This window comes from Ixodes scapularis, unplaced genomic scaffold, assembly GCF_016920785.2.
Source record: "Ixodes scapularis isolate PalLabHiFi unplaced genomic scaffold, ASM1692078v2 PGA_scaffold47__10_contigs__length_4178495, whole genome shotgun sequence".
In the NCBI taxonomy this organism is placed as follows: Eukaryota; Metazoa; Arthropoda; class Arachnida; order Ixodida; family Ixodidae; genus Ixodes; species Ixodes scapularis.
This window is the reverse complement of record NW_024609876.1, coordinates 503,377-524,078: the sequence shown is the minus strand read 5'-3', so window position 1 is coordinate 524,078 and position 20,702 is coordinate 503,377. Positions and strand designations below refer to the sequence as shown.

The window sequence follows — 20,702 nt, the reverse complement described above, 5'->3', positions numbered from 1 at the left end:
AAGAAGGTTTCACGTTAAAAAAAGAAAGACAAATAAAATATGCCAGACAGGTATACCACTCTATACTTAGACTACCTCACATAAACTCTTGTCTCCACATAAACTCTTGACATCAGACCCAGGAAATGACAATAAAATAAGCTCTGCAGACAGCTAAAGAAAGAAATGAAATAGAAAAATCCTGTGCCACATAAAACTTTTCTGAGAGTCGCTTCTAACGTACAGGTTGCGCGGCTATAGAGAAGCGTATAGGTGACCAGATGGCTACATCGTACAATCATATTGGGTGATTTGACGTCGCGGAAAGATGCAAAAGATTTGCGAGAGGCGAGAAACGCTCAGTATAGTGTCGTGGCACCTACAAGAGAGACTGGTACCTAACACAGGCACAAATGCCGCTTGTGCAAGAAGCAGAATGTCGTGGACCATGCCAAACCAACAGATCCTATGAGTACCGACTTTATCCAGAGTACCAAGGTATCTTTTCTTTGCGGAAGCCACATCTTGGGTTGAGCAACACTTCTGCGAGAGACAAGTGAGAGGGGTTGTGCCTGGGGGGTTGCTTAAGGGCCGTTCGCACATGATACGAGTCGCTCTGACCCGTGCCAGATAAAAAGCGTGTAGGTTCTCCGCTTCCAATCTGTTTTGGAACGATTCTTTCTGCAAAGGAAGGCGACCGTCCGCTTGCGTCCTTGGAACACGCTCGTGACATGGGTTCCAGGACGCAGCCATTTGCAGCATTCTGCTAGCTGTTTGTCTGTGCCGAATGTCCCGGAAACAAGAAAAGGGAGAAGACGACGGCAAAGGCGAGGAGGAAAGCCATACTGTGTTGCATCCAGCAGCGTGGTTTGTGTCCTCGCTGAAATTGTACACGTGTGCCAAATCGGATATGTATGTATTTGTCATGCGTGGCACAAATGTTGTCCTGTGTGCCGTGCCCCCCCCCCAACATGCTCATACATTGTAAGAGAGACAGTGTCCAAACACTAGGTAACAGAAAGTATAAAACAGAGAGAGCGAAACACAGACGAGTAAATTCGTCCTCTCTCTGTTTTATACTTTCTGTTATCTAGTACATCTTACCAACACGCTCGTTAGGAATATAATATCCAAACACTGTCTTCCTCGTACGGCGGTCCTGCCACGTTCGAAGACAGACATGTTCGAACATGCACATGTGTAAAGCACTTCTAACATGCTTGAGGTGGGTCCACAGATACATTCGTCATTGTGTCTTCTCTACGATGTGTGCGTAATGTCGGCTTTAAAGAAGTTGGTTGGTCGGTGCGTGCATGCAGGCTCTGGTAGGGGACAAGACACTGGCCTTCTGGCTCATGGACAAGGAGATGTACACGCACATGTCGACCCTGACGCCCCTGACACCCGTGGTGGACCGGGGCCTGGCCATGCACAAGCTCATCCGCCTGCTCACCCACGCCCTCGGGGGCGAGGCCTGGCTCAACTTCATCGGTGGGTTCTTCTTTTAAAGCGGGGGCTCTCGAACTGGGTTCTTAGGAACACAGTGGTTCCTCAGAGCGCTTACGCGGGTTTCCCGAGCTTTTAGATATCCTTGACCCTCCCTCCCCCTAAGTAAAGTGGGTTTTTTTAAGAGTAAGCATTATTTTAGTAGGTCTAAGCTGCCCATTAATGCGTGACTACGAGCCAGATACTTTGTATATGCGCATTGCTGTTTGGAAAGCTTTACAGCCTCCAATGGGCATTCCCTGAGACTGAAAAGTTTGTGATAGCCCCTGTTTTAAAGCATAAAATGCTTTCTAACAGAACACCCCCCCCCACCCATTGCCAAAATTTTGAAATTTTGTCAGTCCGTCTGTGCATTTCCTGCCAAGTCAAGCGGGGAAATCAGGCGTCTCGTGGCCTATATGCCAATTTAGACTCCACGCCAGATTTGACCGAGAAATAACAAAATACAGCCAAACAGTGACGTAGCGCTCCTCTCCCCACGGATTGTACTCTAGTGCTAGCTGAACGTCTTGCTCGAGTACATCCAAGTTACTTCCTCCCTGAGGGTTACATCACGCGATCAGATATAGAGCAATGTTCTACTCCTAGCAGAGGCTAAAAGGGTGAGCTCCGGGCTGCCCAAGGAAAGGAACATGAAAGAGAGTGGCAGAAAGGCAGAGAAGGAAAGCAGACAATAGGTTAGGTTATTGTCCGTCCCTTCTTGTCCCCTCACTCTAGGGTTACCACGTCTATCCTTAACCAGCTTTCCTGCCTACTTGCTTTATCTTCGGTTAGGCATGTTCGCTTTGCCGTGATGAGCTGAGGTATTTCGAGTGCCTTCATTTTTGCGAATGATGCCGATGTTTATGGGCAAAATAAAGCCGAGAACAACTACCGTATTTACTAGAGTAATAGCCGCACTATTTATGAACAAGGCCCTTGCGTCTACTTTCCCGCAAAACACATATACAGCCAATGATCGTGTTGCGCATAAATAGCATAGCGAATCACTAGATCGAGAACACGATTCTCCATACAAATGCAATCTTCACAGACGGTATCTCCGCGCGAAGACGTTATCTCTGCCCCGTAAACCGCTGGAATCATGCTGTCGATCGCGGTGATTTGCAATCCGCGAGCTCCGCGGAAGAGCGAACCCTCAGGTTTTCTTCATAAATAGTGCGGCTATTACTCGAGTAAATACGGTAGGTACAGAGCCTCCAAGTGATGTTTGGCTGCTTCTTAGTGTAAAATAAAGTGTCTAAGAATGCGACGTAGCGCCGAGCGTCTAGCTCGGCACTGTATCACATTCTTTGTCCACTGCCTTTGCCACGATTTTTTAAATAATTTTCTATGCATAATTTTTTCACCATGGGCCCGAAATAATTTTGATAATGTCATTAGCAACCATTTTTCAGAGAGAGCGCATGTAGCTTAAATCTCGCAAATACCGCAAAACCTTCAGTCCACCGTAAAATCCCGAGCAAGCGCCCACTCAATATTTGGAGATAAATCGTGTAAACCTGGGGGACGAGTCCTCCTTAAAGGGATGCTGAACCGAAATCTGGATTCCACAAAACACGCGGCAAAAGCGTGCAACGAAATGCTACAAACACCAAAACATCACTCATACAGTGATATCTCGAACGGATGACCACATTTTTCTAAAAAAGGAGGCGCATTTAACAGAAATGTTCACGTCATGTTTCTCCGAGAAGGAGAGGGAACGCCCTTGCGTCTTCTCCGCTTCGCCACCTTGAGGGGGCAAAGCGAAGAGAGGAGGAAACGAGGTATCTTCACGTCACACGCCTCATCAGACTGGTTCAATCTCGGCCTCTTTTTCCAACAAGGCGGCCGTCCATTTAGATATCGCCTTACGACTAGTGTTGTAGGGATCGTAGCCTCCCGCCTACATCTCCTGCATTGTTTTTTTCTTAATTCCAAATTTCGGTTCACCATCCCTTTAAATCAATAATATGTAAAAATATGTCCTTTGCTTATTTTCCAAATGGTGCAAAAGCGAGGGGTGGCCGCTTATTGTGGAATAGGCAGATGCTCGGTATTTTACGGTAGTTATACGCAGGGTGGGAGTATTACAGGGTTACCAATAGATGTCGCCAGTTCGGAGTGTGTTAGGCGGTCGCAAGGAAAGCAGTGCACTTGAGCACATTCGAATGCAAATGCATGAACCAGCCTTTATTCTCAGTCTCTGTTCTTTGCGCATTGTTTACCATTTTCGGTAGCTCGTTCGAAACGTGTTGCGATCGCAAGACTGTTGTCGTGCGACACAGGCAACGAGTTTGGGCACCCTGAGTGGCTGGACTTCCCGCGGGCGGGCAATGACGAGAGCTACCACCACGCCCGTCGCCAGTGGCACCTGGTGGAGGACGACCTGCTGCGCTACAAGTTCCTGAACCGCTTCGACAGCGCCCTCAACCACCTCGAAGAGCAGCACCACTGGCTGCCCTCTCCGCCCGTGAGTCCACGGGGGATGTTGGAGTCACTAAACGAGTTGTGCCCTTAGAGTACAAGCTCGTTATAACAGACCCTGGTCTTGATCAAGATTTCGGTCTGTTGTAAGAGGAGTTTGTTGTATTCAGATATGAAGTTGAGTCAATGGTACATAGAGGAAAACCAACCGCACTTCACAAATCGGTATGTTATATCCAAATGTCCGTTGTAACCAGGTCTGTTGTAATGAGCTTAGACTGCATATAGATGCTTCGTTCCTCGACTTTCCGCGAGCACCGCCATTTTGTTGCATAGTGTAAAGTGGGCGCAGTCAGCCTCTTGCAAAGAAGTTACTACAGTGCACTCCACGATATACCGCTTATAACGATCAGTTTACAGCGTTTCTAGACTAGAAACAACCAGCTTCTGGTCCAGATACAATGATAATCAGTTATGATAATTCAGTGATGTGATTGCTGCGCCAAACTGCGCCAAGGGGCTAACCCTGCTACATCCTGATACATTTTGCCAATATATAGGTAATCTGCGCCAAGCCTGCGCCAAAAGACCAATTTCGGTCGCCTTTCAAAACTGAAATTATTCTGAGCACCGTAATTGAGCATGCGTCTGTTATGTGGTGCAAGCGGCCGACCAACACAAAGTACCCTGCATCAATTGTCCTTCCGGTCCTGCGTGGTTTTCCCGCCATCTGGCATTTTGCGCACTCGTCGTCTCGTGAGTCTCGTCTCGCTTTTTTTTATTATTATTTTTAACGATAGACGCGGGTGTGTGCGGAGGCTCCGATGCTATAGCGTTTTGGATACTAGCCTTGCCGTCATGCTGTGAAACGAAACCGCGTTTTTGCGCGGCGGGAACTTTTTTTGTGAACTGAAACACTTGCTCCTGAAAGCAACAGCCGTTGGAAAACTATATTTGGTCCCTGCTTTCTAGTCACCGTGGTCGCGCGACGTCGGGTGTTGCCGTCCCCACGTCGCTGCAAATATGGCGCTTTCTATAAAATGAAACTAAGTACCGCTGCATGTTCATCAACATTCCTGTTCTTGTTTAAATCATACTTTACTACAAAAATCCTTCAGCTCAAAGACTGCTGTTTCAAAGTATTAAATACCTAGGTTTCTCTCAGTGGGCTTTCTTTTGAGAGGGACCCTGGTACGTGAAAAATCTGCCGCGATAAGAAAGTTGGTGAAGAGAAGTGACCTAAAGCAAAGAAGGCATTGTCTGCGCTGAACCCGCACAGCGCACTTGTTTGTCTCGAGTTCAGTCGTTGCAGATAGCCAAAGCAATCCAAGAACTTTTTGACCCTGGCTTGCGATGTCTTGCATCGATGCGCTCTGGTTCTTTTTGCTTTTTTTTATGTGTTTAGCTTGTACCTTGTTTGGCCTGCCTCACAATAACGCGCCGCTGGACTTTTTTTCGTCGTATGCTCGACAGTTACATTTTGCATACAATTTCGGGAATCAGTTGGCGATGGAGCGGAGTGACATGGTTTCGGTTTTGATCGAACAGCCGTTGTCTCCGCTCGCGCGACGAAGCACGCGCAACTGCAAGCCTGCTGAAGTTGCCCTCACGTGTCTGCGAACTTGATTGCATGGCAGAGGCACCAGCCGGGACGCTTGCAATCCGTTGTTTTACGCTTGCTTACTTTTGACGAAAATCTGATACGTCAGGAACCAGTAAAACGGTGGCAAGCGGTTTTTCGGAATTGCTGGGCAACACCTACAGCACTATACACTTGTGGGATGTCTCAGCAGTAAAAACACAAGCAGCGAGTTCCGTCACAACACGTCATGTTAGAATACTACACAGGTCACAACACAAAGTGCCCTTCATTTGTACAGCACTTAAAACGATTAGTATTTTTATTTTTATAGGAATATCTGCTTCAAAAGCCACTTTTGCTGCTCCGAAACACTGTCTTGGCTGCTCCAAAAGCCACTTTTACTGCTCCAAAACACTGTTTTGGTTGCTCCAAAGGCCACATTCGCTGCTCCAAAACACTGTTTTGGCTGCTCCAAAAGGTGCTCCAAAATGGCTTAGGCCAATCACATCACTGCAATTGCATTTTCAGGTTTTCTCATTATGGTTATTAGTGGATTGCACTGTACACTTGTGCAGGAGACGCCAGCGCTTTTGTCTGACTGAAAGCGAATGGCGGGCCACAGGCTTACGCCGTACTACGCTACTGCAGAAATGAGAACTACGTCGTGTGTCGTCCTGTTTTTCGTATGCCGGCGCACTGTGTTGCCAATGGCTGCACAGATCATTCGAACGGGAAAGGGAACACCATGTTTTTTTTTATTTCCGTTGACCAAGCAGCATCCCGGTAGGATAGAAGTTCGGATAGGTTCCGTGAGGGGAACGAACTCGGATTGCTCTCCGTGGCAATCGAACAAGCACTGCCGGACCTGCAGCGGCCAATTTTTTGTCACGGGTATGTCAATATTTTAAGCATCTGACGAGTCTTCCCCATACAGTTAGGCCTCATTTTTCAAACGTTTTCCAGTTTCAAACTCAAAACGATGTTGCTATGGGTTCTAATCGTTCTAAAAAACCGAACGTCACATTTATGCCTGGCCGATTTCTCAATTAAAATCAATATCAAAGATTGATTAGCTTGGAACTATCACAGACACCAGAGGGCACCATCGAACGAGAAGAGGAACTTCCCTGAAAGATCCTTATTTTTGGAATGATATGCTACTTTTTCAAAGATGGCCCCCTTCTGCCATAAAATCCCCGAGAGATGCCCCAACCCTTGAAAGGTAACCCACCCCTATTTTTGGTTTTATATACTATTTTTTTTTAAGCACCAAAAGATAGTCCGGCCACACCTAGTGATAGTAGTGTTCGGATCAATGATGATCTTAACGTAAATGCGTCTAGTTGCTAGCTATGGCGGGATATAAGTGAACATTGCTGACTGGGAAGTACAGTCGTCTGCTTTATTGCCCCTCGCCGCAGTAACAAGTTTGACAAACACATGATCTAAAAATAGTTTTTTTTTTTCAACCTTTATTTTCGCCCAATTTTTTTTCGATTCTAGGTGGGCCATCTCTCGGGATTTTACGCTTGTAATCTCAGGGCCTGGCCAGCGATGACGTCGTCAGGAACGATCTTACTTAGCCACAGCAGGAGATAATCAAACGTTGCCGGCTGGGAAGGACGGTCGTCTTTGGTTCATTGCCGCTCCCTTCAATCACAAGCTTCGCAAATCACAAAAATTCAAAATTAGCCGTTTTTTTTACTTTATTTTGTATTACACACCGAAATTTAGCCTACTCCTTATTTTCGTCCAATTTGCTTTCAATTTTAGGTGGGCAAATGAGAGCTTCCTCAAATTTTCAGTAGTTGCCGATTGGCGTCAAAATTGTTTCAACAAGTTAATACTTTACACATCTGAATTAGTAGCCCAAATTACGAGTCACAATAATTTTGGGGGGGGGGGGGGGGGGGGAAGTTATGGAAGTTTGAAATTTTATCTGAGAAGCTGGAAGGCTCTGCTGGTGGCACTGAAAACATGATTGAAGAACGAGTAAGTAAACAGCCGAACTGGTTGACGACGTGACGACACTTTTGAAAAAAAAAAAACTGGAGGCGACGGACAAAGAAGGGGAGAAACACAAAACGTCTTTGACATGTTTTGTGTTTGTTCTCTTCGTTCGTTGTCTCCGTTTTTTTTTTTCTTTTTCAAAAATCGAAACAAACATTGTTGTGTGTATACAACTGGAAGTTAGTCTGCCTCAGTGGGTGTCTGGTGTCTCAGCTGTGGATGAGAAATTTAGCCAGTGCTGTACAGCCGCTAGCCTGGGATCTTTAACGTGCATCACACAGTAGTGATACATGACCGCACGCAGGTACAATGTTCATCCAGATCGCTGGATGCTGGTTAAGCCTGTGTCAGCAAAACGAAAACAATGGTTCTAAATACCGCGTTTTTTAGACTGCCTCCTCGACGTGCAACGCCGCCCTGCCGGGGAGCGTGGGAAAATTAGAATGTCGGTTTTCGCATCACCTTCATTTGCCGTTTTTGCGATAGCTCTTTTGAATCGAGAGATAATAGATATTGTGCGAGACACTAAAGCCTGGGTATTCCGTAAATTTGTTTGGTTTGGGTAACTCGAAAGCCGCTGGAGCTCCCCTCTAACGCCTGTAAACTTTTAATTTTGACGTGGACAAAGGGACGCGATTGCCGAAAAGGTTGCGACTCGAACGATGGATGTGAATGCAGGCGTACGTGAGCTTGAAGCACGAGGACGACAAGGTGATTGCCTTCGAGAGGGCGGGGCTGCTATTCGTCATCGGCCTGCACCCGTGCAAGAGCTTCACCGACTACCAGCTGGGCATCGACGTGCCGGGAGAGTATCCTTGGGCCGGTCTGCCCCTCGAGGGCAGGTGTGGAGTCGAGTATTTTTACGTCGTTGGTACGGCGCCTGAAACGTATCTCTGGCTAGCGTGTTTAGTATCCTATCCTGCCTACACATCGGAAGAGGTTCCCAAGTGGCAGCAAGTGATGTCGCAGAAGCCGGCGTGCCGTGTTGTCGGATGTTACAATCGCGACGCTCCGGCTCCTGCGACACAATTTGTTGCTGCCTCAAGACCCCTTTCGATGCACGGGCAGGACAGGGCAGTAAGCGCGCGACTTGAAGACTCATCCTGGGTAGTGTAGTGTCGCGACACATTCCTCCACGTGCTGGCGCGCGAAACGTGCCTCAACGTGTGGGTACCAGATACAGGATAGTCCTGGACACGGACGCCGAGGAATTCGGCGGCCACAGGCGCATCGACCACGGCGTCAGGTGCTTCACCTTCGACCAGCCCTACGCGGGACGCAGGCATTCTATCAAGGTGCGACCTTTTGACTCGTGGGAACTTTTAGGCGGAGGCTCAGTGTGAGCTGGTGATTCGCTGCACTTGGGGTTCTTTGTCCTCGGGTGAAACCCGATATTTCCCAGTATTTATGTTTCTAACATGTTTCCTAAGTATCGGGTCAAGCCTGATTTTTCTCTGAATCCGGAAATTAAATTCTACCATTTTCCAGATATTCTAATCCGAAAATATTTTCTAGGGAACAAAGTGTTGGTAGGAATGCGTGGGCTTGCTCCAGACTTCGGAAACGATTCACTTGCCTTAAAGGACACATGCAAAGGGAAAAGCATTTTTTAAGACAGCTTAGATGGAAAAAGGATGTCATAAAACAATTTTACAACGAAGAAAAAAATTTTTAGAGCTATATTTACAGCGCTATACGAATTTGTAGTTGGCGCTCGCGGGAGCTGCCGCTGGTCACGTGGTAGGCCCGCGCGCCGCCGCGCTGCATCGCCGCCGCACGCTGAGCGTTGTGCGAACGCCGCTTCAACGCGTTTCTCCACGCCGCCGTCGCTGCCGCCGCACAAGTTCGTCTGCTTCGGGGCGCCGCCGCCATCGTCTGACCGGCGCACAGGTCTATCACGTCTGCTTGCGCTTTTTCAGGAGTTTCCTTTGGGCTCTAAAAGTTACTTATTCATCTTAGTTTTTTGTTATACTTCAGACAAAAAAGATTAAGTTACTTTTAAAGGCCATACGAAGCTTCCGAAAGAGCGCAAGCACCACGTGACAAATATGGGCCTCTTTTCCGCGGCGCCCGCCGGCGCCAACTACAAATTCGTATAGCGCCGTAAATGTAGCTCTAAAATTTTTTTTTCTTGGTTGTAAAATCGTTTTATGATATCCTTTTTCCATCTAAGCTGTTTAAAAAAAAGGTTTTTTTCCTTTGCATGTGTCCTTTAAAGGGCAAATCCGGTCAATATTTTTAAATTTGGGGTTGCAACTGTTTTCAGCTAAAGGCAATGTCCCTAAATTAAAACTTTTTTTTTTTTTTTTTTTTATTATTGCAAGTAGTTTTATATATATCACAGCTCAAAGTTTGGCTTTGGTTGTCTATGGCAAAACCTTAACTATCTGCTAGACGGATGGCAACACTGATGAGCCGTACGGCTGCAACGTGACGTCACAAGGGTGCTGCGCCAGTGTTCCTTGACTAAGAGCTGACCCGCTTGCCGCCCGCTAAAGAGCAGCTGGTCGTATCTTTAAAATCAGTTTTAGTTGAGTATGCGGTTTCACTTTGACATAATATTTCGGCTGTGATCATATTTTGTGCCACCAAAGTGATACCAGTCATTTATTTCGGTTTCGTCTTCAACTGGAGTTGCCCTTTAACTGAACTCCAGCGACATAGATAGAGCCCCAAGGTGTCTCTTTTATGTTTATTGTGAAGCCTCCTTCGCACTTTCTCTCTTCCCGTTTTAACCAGTGAAAGAAAAAAAAAAAAGGGATGGGAAAGTATTTTTAAAACTTTGCTTTCGAAGGAACAGCAGTTGATTTGTTCCTTTCCAACCAAAGTGATATTGTTGTGCGTTGCAAATGTCCACGTAAGCTGTGATGTTGAGGTGACGTTTTCTGAACTCAGATTATCTCCAAACACTGGACAGGAGAGGCTGCTGTACATTCAGATTATGAAAAATCGAAAAGCCCGAGTGAGCTCTTGTAGAAGCTTATAGGCCTTGTAAACAAAATCTACGTATTGTATTTACTTGCATAATGAACGCACCTTTTTTGCCAAATAATTGACACATATTTTGGGGGTTCCTTCGTTAGACGGGGTAAAATGTTTGCATTTACACACTTAGTGCAAATGTTATATTAGGTGCCAATATGACATCGCAACGTCTGACTGATATGGCAAGGATATGACAGCTGGTCGGGTGCGCGCCACAGTAACCATCCTTTTTATAAATTTTAGGGCACTTGTGCAGGCAAATGCCGTGGAACTGTGGTGTCCAGGCCACATTATGTGCAGGTCAAACATTTTTTAATGTGAAAGCATTAACTGATCTCGTGGAGCGAGCCGACGTCATCAGTTTGAAGCGCAGAAATGGCACCTTAAATCCTTTCTCCAAGTAAAGCCAGCGCCCACCTATGAAACCACTCAAAAAGCCTAGGCATGGCTCCTAGTTTCCCCGATCGCAAAGGAGCGAAGTGAAGCTGATGTATTTTCTGCTTAAATCCCATTGGCTGGCACGCGTCGACGAGGCTCCCATTGGCGGCTGTGCGTCAGTTTCAACGATCGCTCACCTGATGGCGCTGCGTGTCCGCGAGGCAGCAGCTCCACCGTTCCACGTCCAAGGTCAGCGCGCCGTACGCAACAGACGCAAGAAGGGAGCGAAGAGTGTCGTGCATGCTTTCACATTCACAACTCATAAGAAGTGCTTAGGTGTACCTCGAGCCTTTTTATACGAGCTTTGTATTGTTTTTGTATTATATGTGGGTTTGTATCGTGTGCGGGTTTTTACGGTAGTTATGAAACACTGGGTGGTTGAAGCCTGCTAATCTTGCGCTTATATTGGAAAAACACCTTGCTTAGAGGAGAGCTGGTCGAGGACATTTGGGAGCACCCTTTAAGGGGTGCTCTGGTAAAGCCCTGTGTTCCTAGGAGCTGAACTTCAGTAGCTTTGCATTAGAGGAAGCAACAGTGTGAAAGGACGAGGGCAGCAGGTGTGATGCTGACTTACAACTCATCTGTATTCATCATCTACCACTTCTTTACGAGAAACAGTTCCGCAAGATTATACAACACCCACAAAATCTAGCCTAATCACATCGACTACAGTATAGACCACTTACAACGTAACCGCTTATAGTGCAGGACCGTGTATAACGCGGTTTTTTTAAACCACCGGTTCGCCTCCCATAGAACTCCATGTATTTACATACCGCTTAAAATGCAGGCGCGCGAAGGGAAATACCGGCTATGGTGCGGTTTTTGGCACAGCCCGCCGACCGCGCCGACGACCGGAGCAGCGGGCACGCTTCCCTTATAGATAACGGCGCTGACGGCGCGGGGCGAGGATGTTGCTCGAAGAAGTGGGGAGAAGCGAAGAGAGAGGCTTCAGTCGCCGTAGCGACAGAGGGACGCACGCACGTGTCGTTCACGTGCGTGCGTCCCTCCGCTACCTCCGCTGCGTAACAAACAACCGCACCGACAGACCAATCGCAGATCGAGGAGAAGTGTTCGCGCGCGTTGCGTGCCGGCCGCGGGCCGGCTGCTTCTCCGCAAACATGGTGTCGGTTGTGATCGTCGTCGTAGACGGAGTTCATCTCATCGTTCTGCGTTAAAGCGCTATCCTTGACTGTGAATTTTCGTTGTGTGTCGCTATGATAACCCAGCATGTACTAGAAGGGAAGATTCACCTACTCGTGCGGCGATGTCGTGGCGGCGATGTCGTGGCGGCGCTCTCAAGACGGCAGAAACGCCCGTGTCGTCGTGATTGTTTACTTCGACTACAGTACATCGCCCGGATTTCTTATTTGGCGCATTTCATGCGTGTGCTGAAGTTCAAGGTATTACTGGCGCGTAACGTATGAAGGATGCGATTTTTCACGCGTTTTCATTTCCGGAGAAACGTGATTAGGGTTAGCAATCCTGAACGCTCGCAACGTCCGTCCGCGGGTTAAAAGGCTGGGCCAGGCAAAAGCCGCTAATTTCTTTCAAAATGTGTGACACACTTGAGACAGAACTGTACTAGTCTGGTGAAATAAAGACTTTCCTCAAACTAAGCTTTATTTTTCATCTAACATAAAATAAATTCTTTTACAAAGGTAATTAAGTTGTGTCATGGCATGTATTTTGGCCTGAAAAATTGATGTTTTGGTTATAACGCGGTACCGCTTATAGTGCGGATTTTCGCGACTCCCGCGACATACGTTATATGCGGTCTACACTGTACTGTATTTGGCGAGTGGGTCAGTGTGACGGTTGCAGGTTTTACGGGCGTTGCTTAGTTTCATGGCATTGCTTCTTGCGAAGAAGTAGGAGATCAATGCAGACGAGTTGCTAGTCAGCACCTTTCCCTGTCTTCTGCGTGTGTCTCCCCTCTTCTCCTGGTCTTTTTGCGCTGTTGCTGCCTGATTGCTTTATTTTATACAAGGTGCATATTACGGATTTTGTGCAGCGCAGCTAGTGTTTCCACAGCGAACATCATGCTGCCTTTTAAAACTGAATAGAAATCTTTGCACTGCTGCTTCATCGATTATACAGCAGTTTTTTCTGCATTCAGATGAACTAGAACGGAAGGTGTTGGGGACCTTTATAAACTCAACTCGATATTCATCAAATTGAGTGAAAAAAAATAGTTCAGAAAAAGGTTGACCTTTTTGCATTCCTTTCCTCTGCTATCTTTCAAAATTCATAGCAAGGGGTTTCAAACTCGTAGTGTAGGGGCCAGATAGCCCACCCCGTAAAGGTCGAGGGCCAACCGGAAACGAGAAGGGGGGGGCAATATCTTGGCATTTTAAAGCAAAAAAGAAGTCTGTGGACACCTGAGCACTCCTTAGGAGTTGTGAATGCGAAAGCATGAATGATCGTTCTTCTGCTCCCTTAGTTTGTCTGCAGCGTAGTGGCGTGGACGGCCACGTTTCGTGACGGCAGAGCTCGGGCAGGCCCTGCCGCCACCAGTCCCTCTTACTGGCGGCCGGGCCGCTGCGTGCACTGCGCCACCATGGAGAGGGCTTCTCTGGTGTCATTTTCGGAGCTAAGTCGCGCGAGAGCCAATGGGAGCCTCGTTCATTGATGACGTGTGCCAGCCAATGGGAGCCTATCTGTCAGATTTCTGCTACAGACGACATTGGGACAGGGGAAGGGACCGTTTGGCATGGCTTCAAAGCTGATGATGTTGGTTCGCTCCATAGAACAGTTAATGCTTTTGCATAAAAAAAAAAAAACAGCAATACTGTGTTATGTTGGAAAGCAGCCGACTCTCCCAGCGACCCTTTAGGGATTTCTAGAAAAGGGACCTTATGCTCTGCTTTTTGTAAACTCGCTAATTAGACAGTGACATCTTTAGCTTTGATTTACATACACACGTCTGCTTTAGACCCGCGACTGATGTGATAAGATTTCAAATGCCAACGTGCTGGCAGTTCATGCGGCCGAGGTTCCTCGTTGTGTAAAGCTTGCCCTTGTAGCCTAGTAGTACTGTTGTCATTTCGGTTGATTTACACGAAAAAGGGCCGAGAAGAAAATATTTAGATGAAGCAATACAGTCAAACCCGTTTATAACAAACAGCAGGAAACGCTACGATCAGTTCGATATAGCAAGTAATTCGATACAGCAAAAAACATTTACAACGAACTTTCACAATGCGTTTGTTGTAAGGCGAGTGATTCTCTTTCTCATCTCTTCGCTTCCTTTGGGATGAAGTCTTTTTTTTTTTTTTTGGTGCGTGGGTGTAGTGTTTTTTTAGATACTCCCCTTCTGAATCGCTTCTCTTTGTCAATTTTTTTCGCAGCTCGAGCTTTTGATTTTTTTTTCTTTCCTACTTTTTTTTTCTTTCTTTTTTTTTTGGGGGGGGGGGGGGGGGGGGGAGTTAGAAGACGATTGTTTGCGCGTTTTTGGAAGCTTTCCAGGGGGAAAACGGTTCGATATAGCCAATATGTTGTTCGTTATAAAAAGTACTTTTTACATGCATTTTTATTTAAATATTCCGTGAGTTCGATATCGACAATAATTCGCTGTACGTGGGTTCATTCTAAACGGGTTTCACTGTACTCAGTCCAAAAGAAAACAATATTGCAACTACGAGCAGAGCTTTTTTTCAAAAAGAAATTAATCATGATGTGCAACTATTGTTTTATGGCACATGTAGCGCTCACGATATGGGAACGGGGGATCACAGCTCACAGCTGCGGGATGCCACCCAGCGAGTCACATGTTTGAGACCCCTGGTTTATACCATGCTAGTCAAACACCTTTTAATGAACGACTTTTCTGCAAAAGCACACGTGTGACGATGTAAAACTATCCGGTTCATTTCTCATGGATTCAATTATAGCGAACTCCTGTTGTCTAACAATTTTTTGGTGAATAGGGTGCACGATCCCGCATAAAGTGTGACAAACTGCTACTGTAATTTTTCCGATAGATACAAAGTGATACGTTTCATAAAAATTGTCACGTGCATGACAAAGGGGCATCCCCTGCTGCCATGCCCCCCACTTCTGAGGCTTCCAGGTGCATTAGTAGCACCCCCCCTCTCTTACTCGCAGGCGTACATCCCCAGCCGGGTGGGCCTGGTGTTCGCCCCCGTCGTCTGAGCCTGCCTTTGCGTCCCCCTGCACAGTGCAATATTTTCTAGGCCAATTTTTTTCAATATGATCAACTTACGTTCCTTGTATCGAATAAATTAGTTTTGATGCTATCCAAGTGTGTTCTCCTTGCGTCCGGTCAACAAAGACGACGAGCATTGTGATGATGCACTTTTGGCGCTGTTTGATTGGCTCTGTCGAATCGTAGTGTCGGTTGTGGTCAGACCTGAAACAAAAGGGAGTATAATGAAACACATCCACTGATTCATTGATTCGGTTGGGAGGGATCCCGGTCGATGCACAGTGCATAATTCTATTGCGGTGCTTTGTTCATCTGGATCGATTTCTTCGAAGTGCGCTTTCTTCGACAGCTCCCCTAGAATGGTCGCCTGTCCGTGCACTTTAGCATTGCAATCTCATTGTATGCATCTCTGCAAGACAAGGCAAATCAGATCTTTTCCATTTTAGTTTCGGTTGAAGCGGCGTACGAGGGTGACACTTCTAGCTCTGCAGCTCCTACTACAAACTATTTTCTCAAAGTTTCACGTTATGGCCAGACCATAATGAGGTCGAGCATCAGTTATCTAACCACATTATCAGCGACCCCGGAAGTGTATTTTACATGGGGGGGGGGGGGGAGGGGGGGAGGGTTAGCGGTTGAAATAAAGGGGGAAGGGGGGAATTAAAATTTAAAAAACAGCCATTACCAAGAGTTTAGTTTATAGAAGACTTATTATCATTTCCTATACCATGTGTCCCTACATTCTTAAGTAATGAGATGTTGACACAATCTGATTCAATAGCAGTAGCTATACGGTGGCATCAATCTACGGTGTCGATGTAAAATGCGCTGGAAAATCGGGCGCCTGCACGTAGAGAGCTCACATTTTCAATGAAGGTGCATTTTAATCCTGGACGCATTCCTGTGAAATTTCTTGGCGTAGCTCCGTTCTTATGAAAAGTTAAGACAAACGTTCTTGAAAATTTCAAAAATGCATCCGCCATATACTGGGTATTTCAAGGAGCGGCCAGGCTCTTTAAATCGACCGCAAAATTCGGTTTCTTGACCTATCGCGCTACGACTTTGTGCAGCGTTGGCCACAGATGGTGCATTTTTTTTGTAAAATTTGCAAAGAGCGAACTTACCTGAGGAAAAAGTAAAGAAAGAAAAAGGCTTAGCTCCGATGGAAACGCAGTGAAGCCACCAGTCTTCAAACAACACGGCGCCGTTTCGCACGGGAGACAAGAGATGGCGCAAGCAGTCGCGACGCCAAATGCCGCCAACAAACGAGCATACAGCGATACAGCTACAGTGGCGAAGGTACTCCGGCTGTTTTTTGAGATACCTAAACAAATTGCATTTTCTGACTACCCGGACTTCAGTCGTCATGGTCAGTGTTTCTTTAAAGGACTCCCGAAAAGAAAAAAAAAGTTTTTTTTAAACAGCCTGGTTAGGACATGCGTGCCAAAAACTCAATTTTATGCGAAAAAAAGTTTTTTGGAGCAAAATTGATAGCGCGATTTATTTCTAATTCTACGTGCAAAGTCCATGACGTCATGGCTTGGTTATACACTCTTTCCACCTCAACGAGATGGTCACTCTCCACCTCACCGTGATGGTCAAGCCGATCCATGTCTCCTCCACCCACCCAAAATGCTGAGAAAATGTGTAAAAGAGGCGACTACCAACTAAATCGCACTGTCAATATTGCTCTAAAATCTTTTTAGCACACGTCGTACCCACTGTTTAAATTTTCTTTTTTTTCAGTTGCTTTTTAAGAACCTTTATTTGCAAGTAACGAGGAACATATTTCATTACTTCTTTTTGGTAGTGTCTACGACGCAGTGTGCAGTCGACGATCACATGCAGTCTCCCGTTGTCAAAATTAATGTCTTCATCCTGGGATCACAACAACCAGGTGCTGAATTTATCTCAATGTTCGTTAGAGTGAATGACCTTCGGCTCAGCCTTAAATACTTCAGTTCATACTTTCGATAATTTGGCTAAAGCGAACAAAAAGTATCTGCAAAAAGGAACTCTACTAGGTTACAAGTTGGTGGAAAATGTACCCAAGATAGAGAAATAAAAGTGCCTAGGTTTGTACCTCAGGTACGACAAAAGTACCTATACCTATCGATTAGCAGTTATTTTTTAAAGTTTTGTTTTACAACTTTTATTAACACACTTCAGCTATGTGTACAATTTAAAATGGAGTAGAACTTGTGAGAAATACTTACCGAAGTTCCTATTGGCCTTGTTCGTTGTTGGCTAGGATACCACAACTGTTGTGAGGGGCGCTAGTGATACCACCATTTTTTTGTAATAGTCTAACAATCAAGTTTTTCCTGTACACCTGTCCTAATACTACAGTCAAGAAACCACACCTTCCACTTGAATGACTAGCAGCACGTTTGCTCAAATTTTATTGTATAACAAAAATATATATACTCCATGCAATAAAACTATAAAAGTGGTAAACATCGTATAGAAGTAATCTCGCACTTAGGGCTCAACTCGCATGCAAGGCACTGGGAAATTTGTACAAGTACGAGTTCTAAATGGTCGGAGCCTACCGGGAGTACGTTGCGGTTCTGCCGATACGTCACACGACCCACATCACACCTTCCGAGTAGTTTAAAGGGCTGCACACAAGGCATGCCCGTGCCGTTCACCGGGACGGCTATGCCCGTTAGCAGGTGTAACAACAACTCGGGCTGGTGGATCGACAAAAAATTCAGTCGGACGCTGTTGGTTGTTCAATGCTGCCACTGTACTCTGTTCACCCGTAGGTTAACAATGCGGTGGGAACTATGTTTGCAAGATAAATCAACCTACTCCTTTTCATCCTGTCAGCCGCCACTCTGTGCATGGGTATGGGTAACACTTCCCAGATGACAATGCGATAACAGGGCTGAAGTTTCGGTGCCACAAGAGGCCGCCGCAGGCGCAGAATGGACACAAGCACTCCATCAGCATTCAGCCGGGACTTTGTCTTCGCTGAATGAGCCCTAGTGGACGGCCGAACGCTGATGCAGCACTTGTGTCCAATCTGTGCCCTGCGCTCGCTTCCGATAGGCGACGCCAAAAATTCAGCACTGTGTCCTTGCTACCAGAAAGTGTTGGTATGAAATCACGATCACATGGCAAAAAAGACCTATGATTGGTCCAATGAGCCTATAGATACCATTGCACTGTCGGCTTAGGGGTGAAGCACACTTCACGGTGGCTGGAACGGAGTCGTCGGGCGGTGTTGGCGGGTGACGATCGCCTAACATCTTGGGTCTGGCACGAGACTCGAGTCAATTCGTCTTACAGGGAAGGGAACAAGCGCCTTAGAATTTCAGGTCGCGCTGAGGACGGAGTTTCGGCAAGAGGATGTGCCCTGGAATCCTGGGTCTTGCAGAGGACAGAGTTTCAACAAAGAAGAGAGCGTGTGCCCCAAAATTGCTGCCCAGAATCTCAGGTACGTCTTGCTGAAGATGGAGCTCCAGCAAGAAACAAAGCGGATGCCCTGGAATCTCGCATCTTGCTGAAGACGGAGCTTCAGTACAGATGGGAGCGTGTCCCAGGATCACTGCCTAGAATCTCGGGTAGGTCTTGCTGAAGACGGAGCTTCAGCAAGAAAGAGAGGATATGCCCTGAAATCTCGTGTCCTGCTGAGGACAGAGCTTCAGAAAATAAGAGAGCATGTCTCCCTTAGGAGGAGGAGGGTCTTGGCTCAGGCCAGAGACTCTAGGTACTGCAACAGGAACTGGGATGCGAAGTTTGCCAGTCCCAGCAGGATGATAAAGCTGTGGAAGACCATGCTGCAGGCAGTCAGCTTGCCACGCATTGCCACCATGTAGATGATGCAAGGCAGGGTGAAGATGTACACCAGGCCCGAGAGGGCCCCACAGAACCTGCAAGGTTTATTAAATCTGGACATTATTCATTGTTCCAAAATGCATCTATAGATTTCCAAACTACTACACAAGTGAAAGGGGTAAGATCTGTTTGTTTCATTCATTATGTTGGCAAGCTATGTCTTTACACCACTGCTTTGGGGAGGTTCAAGATGATATTAGAATATAGCAGGGGTGGCCAAACTGCGGCTCGCGAGCAGCATGCGGCTCTTCGCGTGTCCAAGTGGGGCTCGCGGCTCCCTGGTAAGCAGCCGCCCCCTCCCCTCCTGTGTACCCAAGACAAAAAGAAGCTTTAGGATTAAAAGAAAAAAAAGGAAAAAGCCAACAGTCTTGGCACTCAAGTCCTACATTACGTACATGCAGCTAAACTAGTTTTTGACACACGTGTGTTCAGTGACCCTGTTTCTTTTATTGTTCTGGAAAGAATTTCTAACCGTATACGCATATTGATCGTCGGGACCACTGGTGGCTAGCGAACCATGCATTAAACAAATAACACCAGGCAGCAGAACGTTTCTTCAACCACTAAGCAAAAATAAATGCATGGTTCGCATCTGGAAAAGACTGTTCCCTCCATATTGTTTCTTGCTCCAAGCCCCCCTCCCCCCTTTTTTGTTTCCCCCTGCGGCTCTTTGAAATTTTGTGTTATGTCTGCAGCTGTAACCCTATGTCACTCTGGCCACCCCTGGAATATAGTATACTGGGTGCTTCACCAATGACTGAGAAAACTTTTCAAAAAGGGCACTTTAAATAAAGGATTTCTTTGTGATAATGTTACTGACAAGCTTTCACAGAACAATTTTATGATTTGACCAGTTTCCAACTCCTGAAAGCTACAGTATTTAAAAAGCCATCTGCAGTGCAGCTGGTGACACCTACTATTTCTGCTATTTGCACGCTTGTAAGCGATTCTTCATTGGCGTCATCCTCAGTGTTGGGAAACACGGAAGCAAGCAGACGGCTCAGCAGATGATAGAACTCAGGAAGTATGATCAGGGTAACGCTTACAGTGCTGTAAGTGTTGCCCAGCGATTAAAAAAAAAAACATTTTACTGGTTCCCGACGTGCCAGATTTTCGTCAAAAGAAAGCAAACGTAAAGCAGTCGATTGCAAGCATCCTGGCTGGTGCCTCTGTCCTACAATCATGTTCGCATGCACATGAGGGCAACTTCGGCAGCTTGTAGTTGCGCGCACTTCATCGTGCGAGCGGAGACGGCTGTTCGATTGAAACTAAAACCATGCCACCCCGCTCCGCCGCCAACTGGTTTCCAACATTGTATGCAAAATGTAACGGTCCAGCATATGACAAAAACAGTACAGCGGCGCGTGCTTGCCAGGCCAGCAAACAAGGTAGTACAAGCTAAACACACAGAAAAGAAGAACTTTAGCGTATCGATGCAAGACATTGAGAGTCAGGGTCAAAAAGTTCTTGGAGCGCTTTGTGGAACGACTGAACTCGAGACAAGCAAGCGCATTGTGCGGGTTCATCGGGCAGACATTGCGTTTTTTTGCTTTAGCTCACTTCTCTTCCCCAACCTTCTTTTGCGGCAAACTTTTCACACACCAGGGTCTCTCTCAAAAGGAAGCCCACCAAAAGAAACCCAGGTAATCAATACTTTGACACAGCAGCCTTTGAATTAAAGAGGGATTTTTGTAGTAGCGTATGATTTAAACAAGGACAGGAATGATGATGACCTTGCGGCAGTCCTTATGTTTAAGTGTAGAAAGCGCCATATCTGCAGCG

The 20,702-nt window shown here is 46.5% G+C and overlaps 2 protein-coding genes across 2 annotated transcripts in view; one reads left to right on the top strand and one right to left on the bottom strand.

Annotated features, from left to right (window-relative positions):
- LOC8028228 (1,4-alpha-glucan-branching enzyme) overlaps window positions 1-15,168 on the top strand; it is a 44,570-nt gene extending 29,402 nt beyond the window's left edge. The window contains exons 11-15 of the mRNA XM_040221112.3: window positions 1,299-1,470; window positions 3,756-3,940; window positions 8,165-8,295; window positions 8,664-8,781; window positions 15,017-15,168. Of these exons, the coding sequence (XP_040077046.2) occupies window positions 1,299-1,470; window positions 3,756-3,940; window positions 8,165-8,295; window positions 8,664-8,781; window positions 15,017-15,064 (654 nt within the window). The 3' untranslated portion in view covers window positions 15,065-15,168. The remainder of the gene's footprint in view (window positions 1-1,298; window positions 1,471-3,755; window positions 3,941-8,164; window positions 8,296-8,663; window positions 8,782-15,016) is intronic.
- Window positions 15,169-17,452: 2,284 nt separating this feature from the next.
- Window positions 17,453-20,702, bottom strand: part of LOC120849016 (sodium-coupled neutral amino acid transporter 9) — a 45,709-nt gene continuing 42,459 nt past the window's right edge. Inside the window, exon 14 of the mRNA XM_040221104.2 lies at window positions 17,453-18,955. Coding sequence (XP_040077038.1) covers window positions 18,775-18,955 — 181 coding nt within the window. The 3' untranslated portion in view covers window positions 17,453-18,774. The remainder of the gene's footprint in view (window positions 18,956-20,702) is intronic.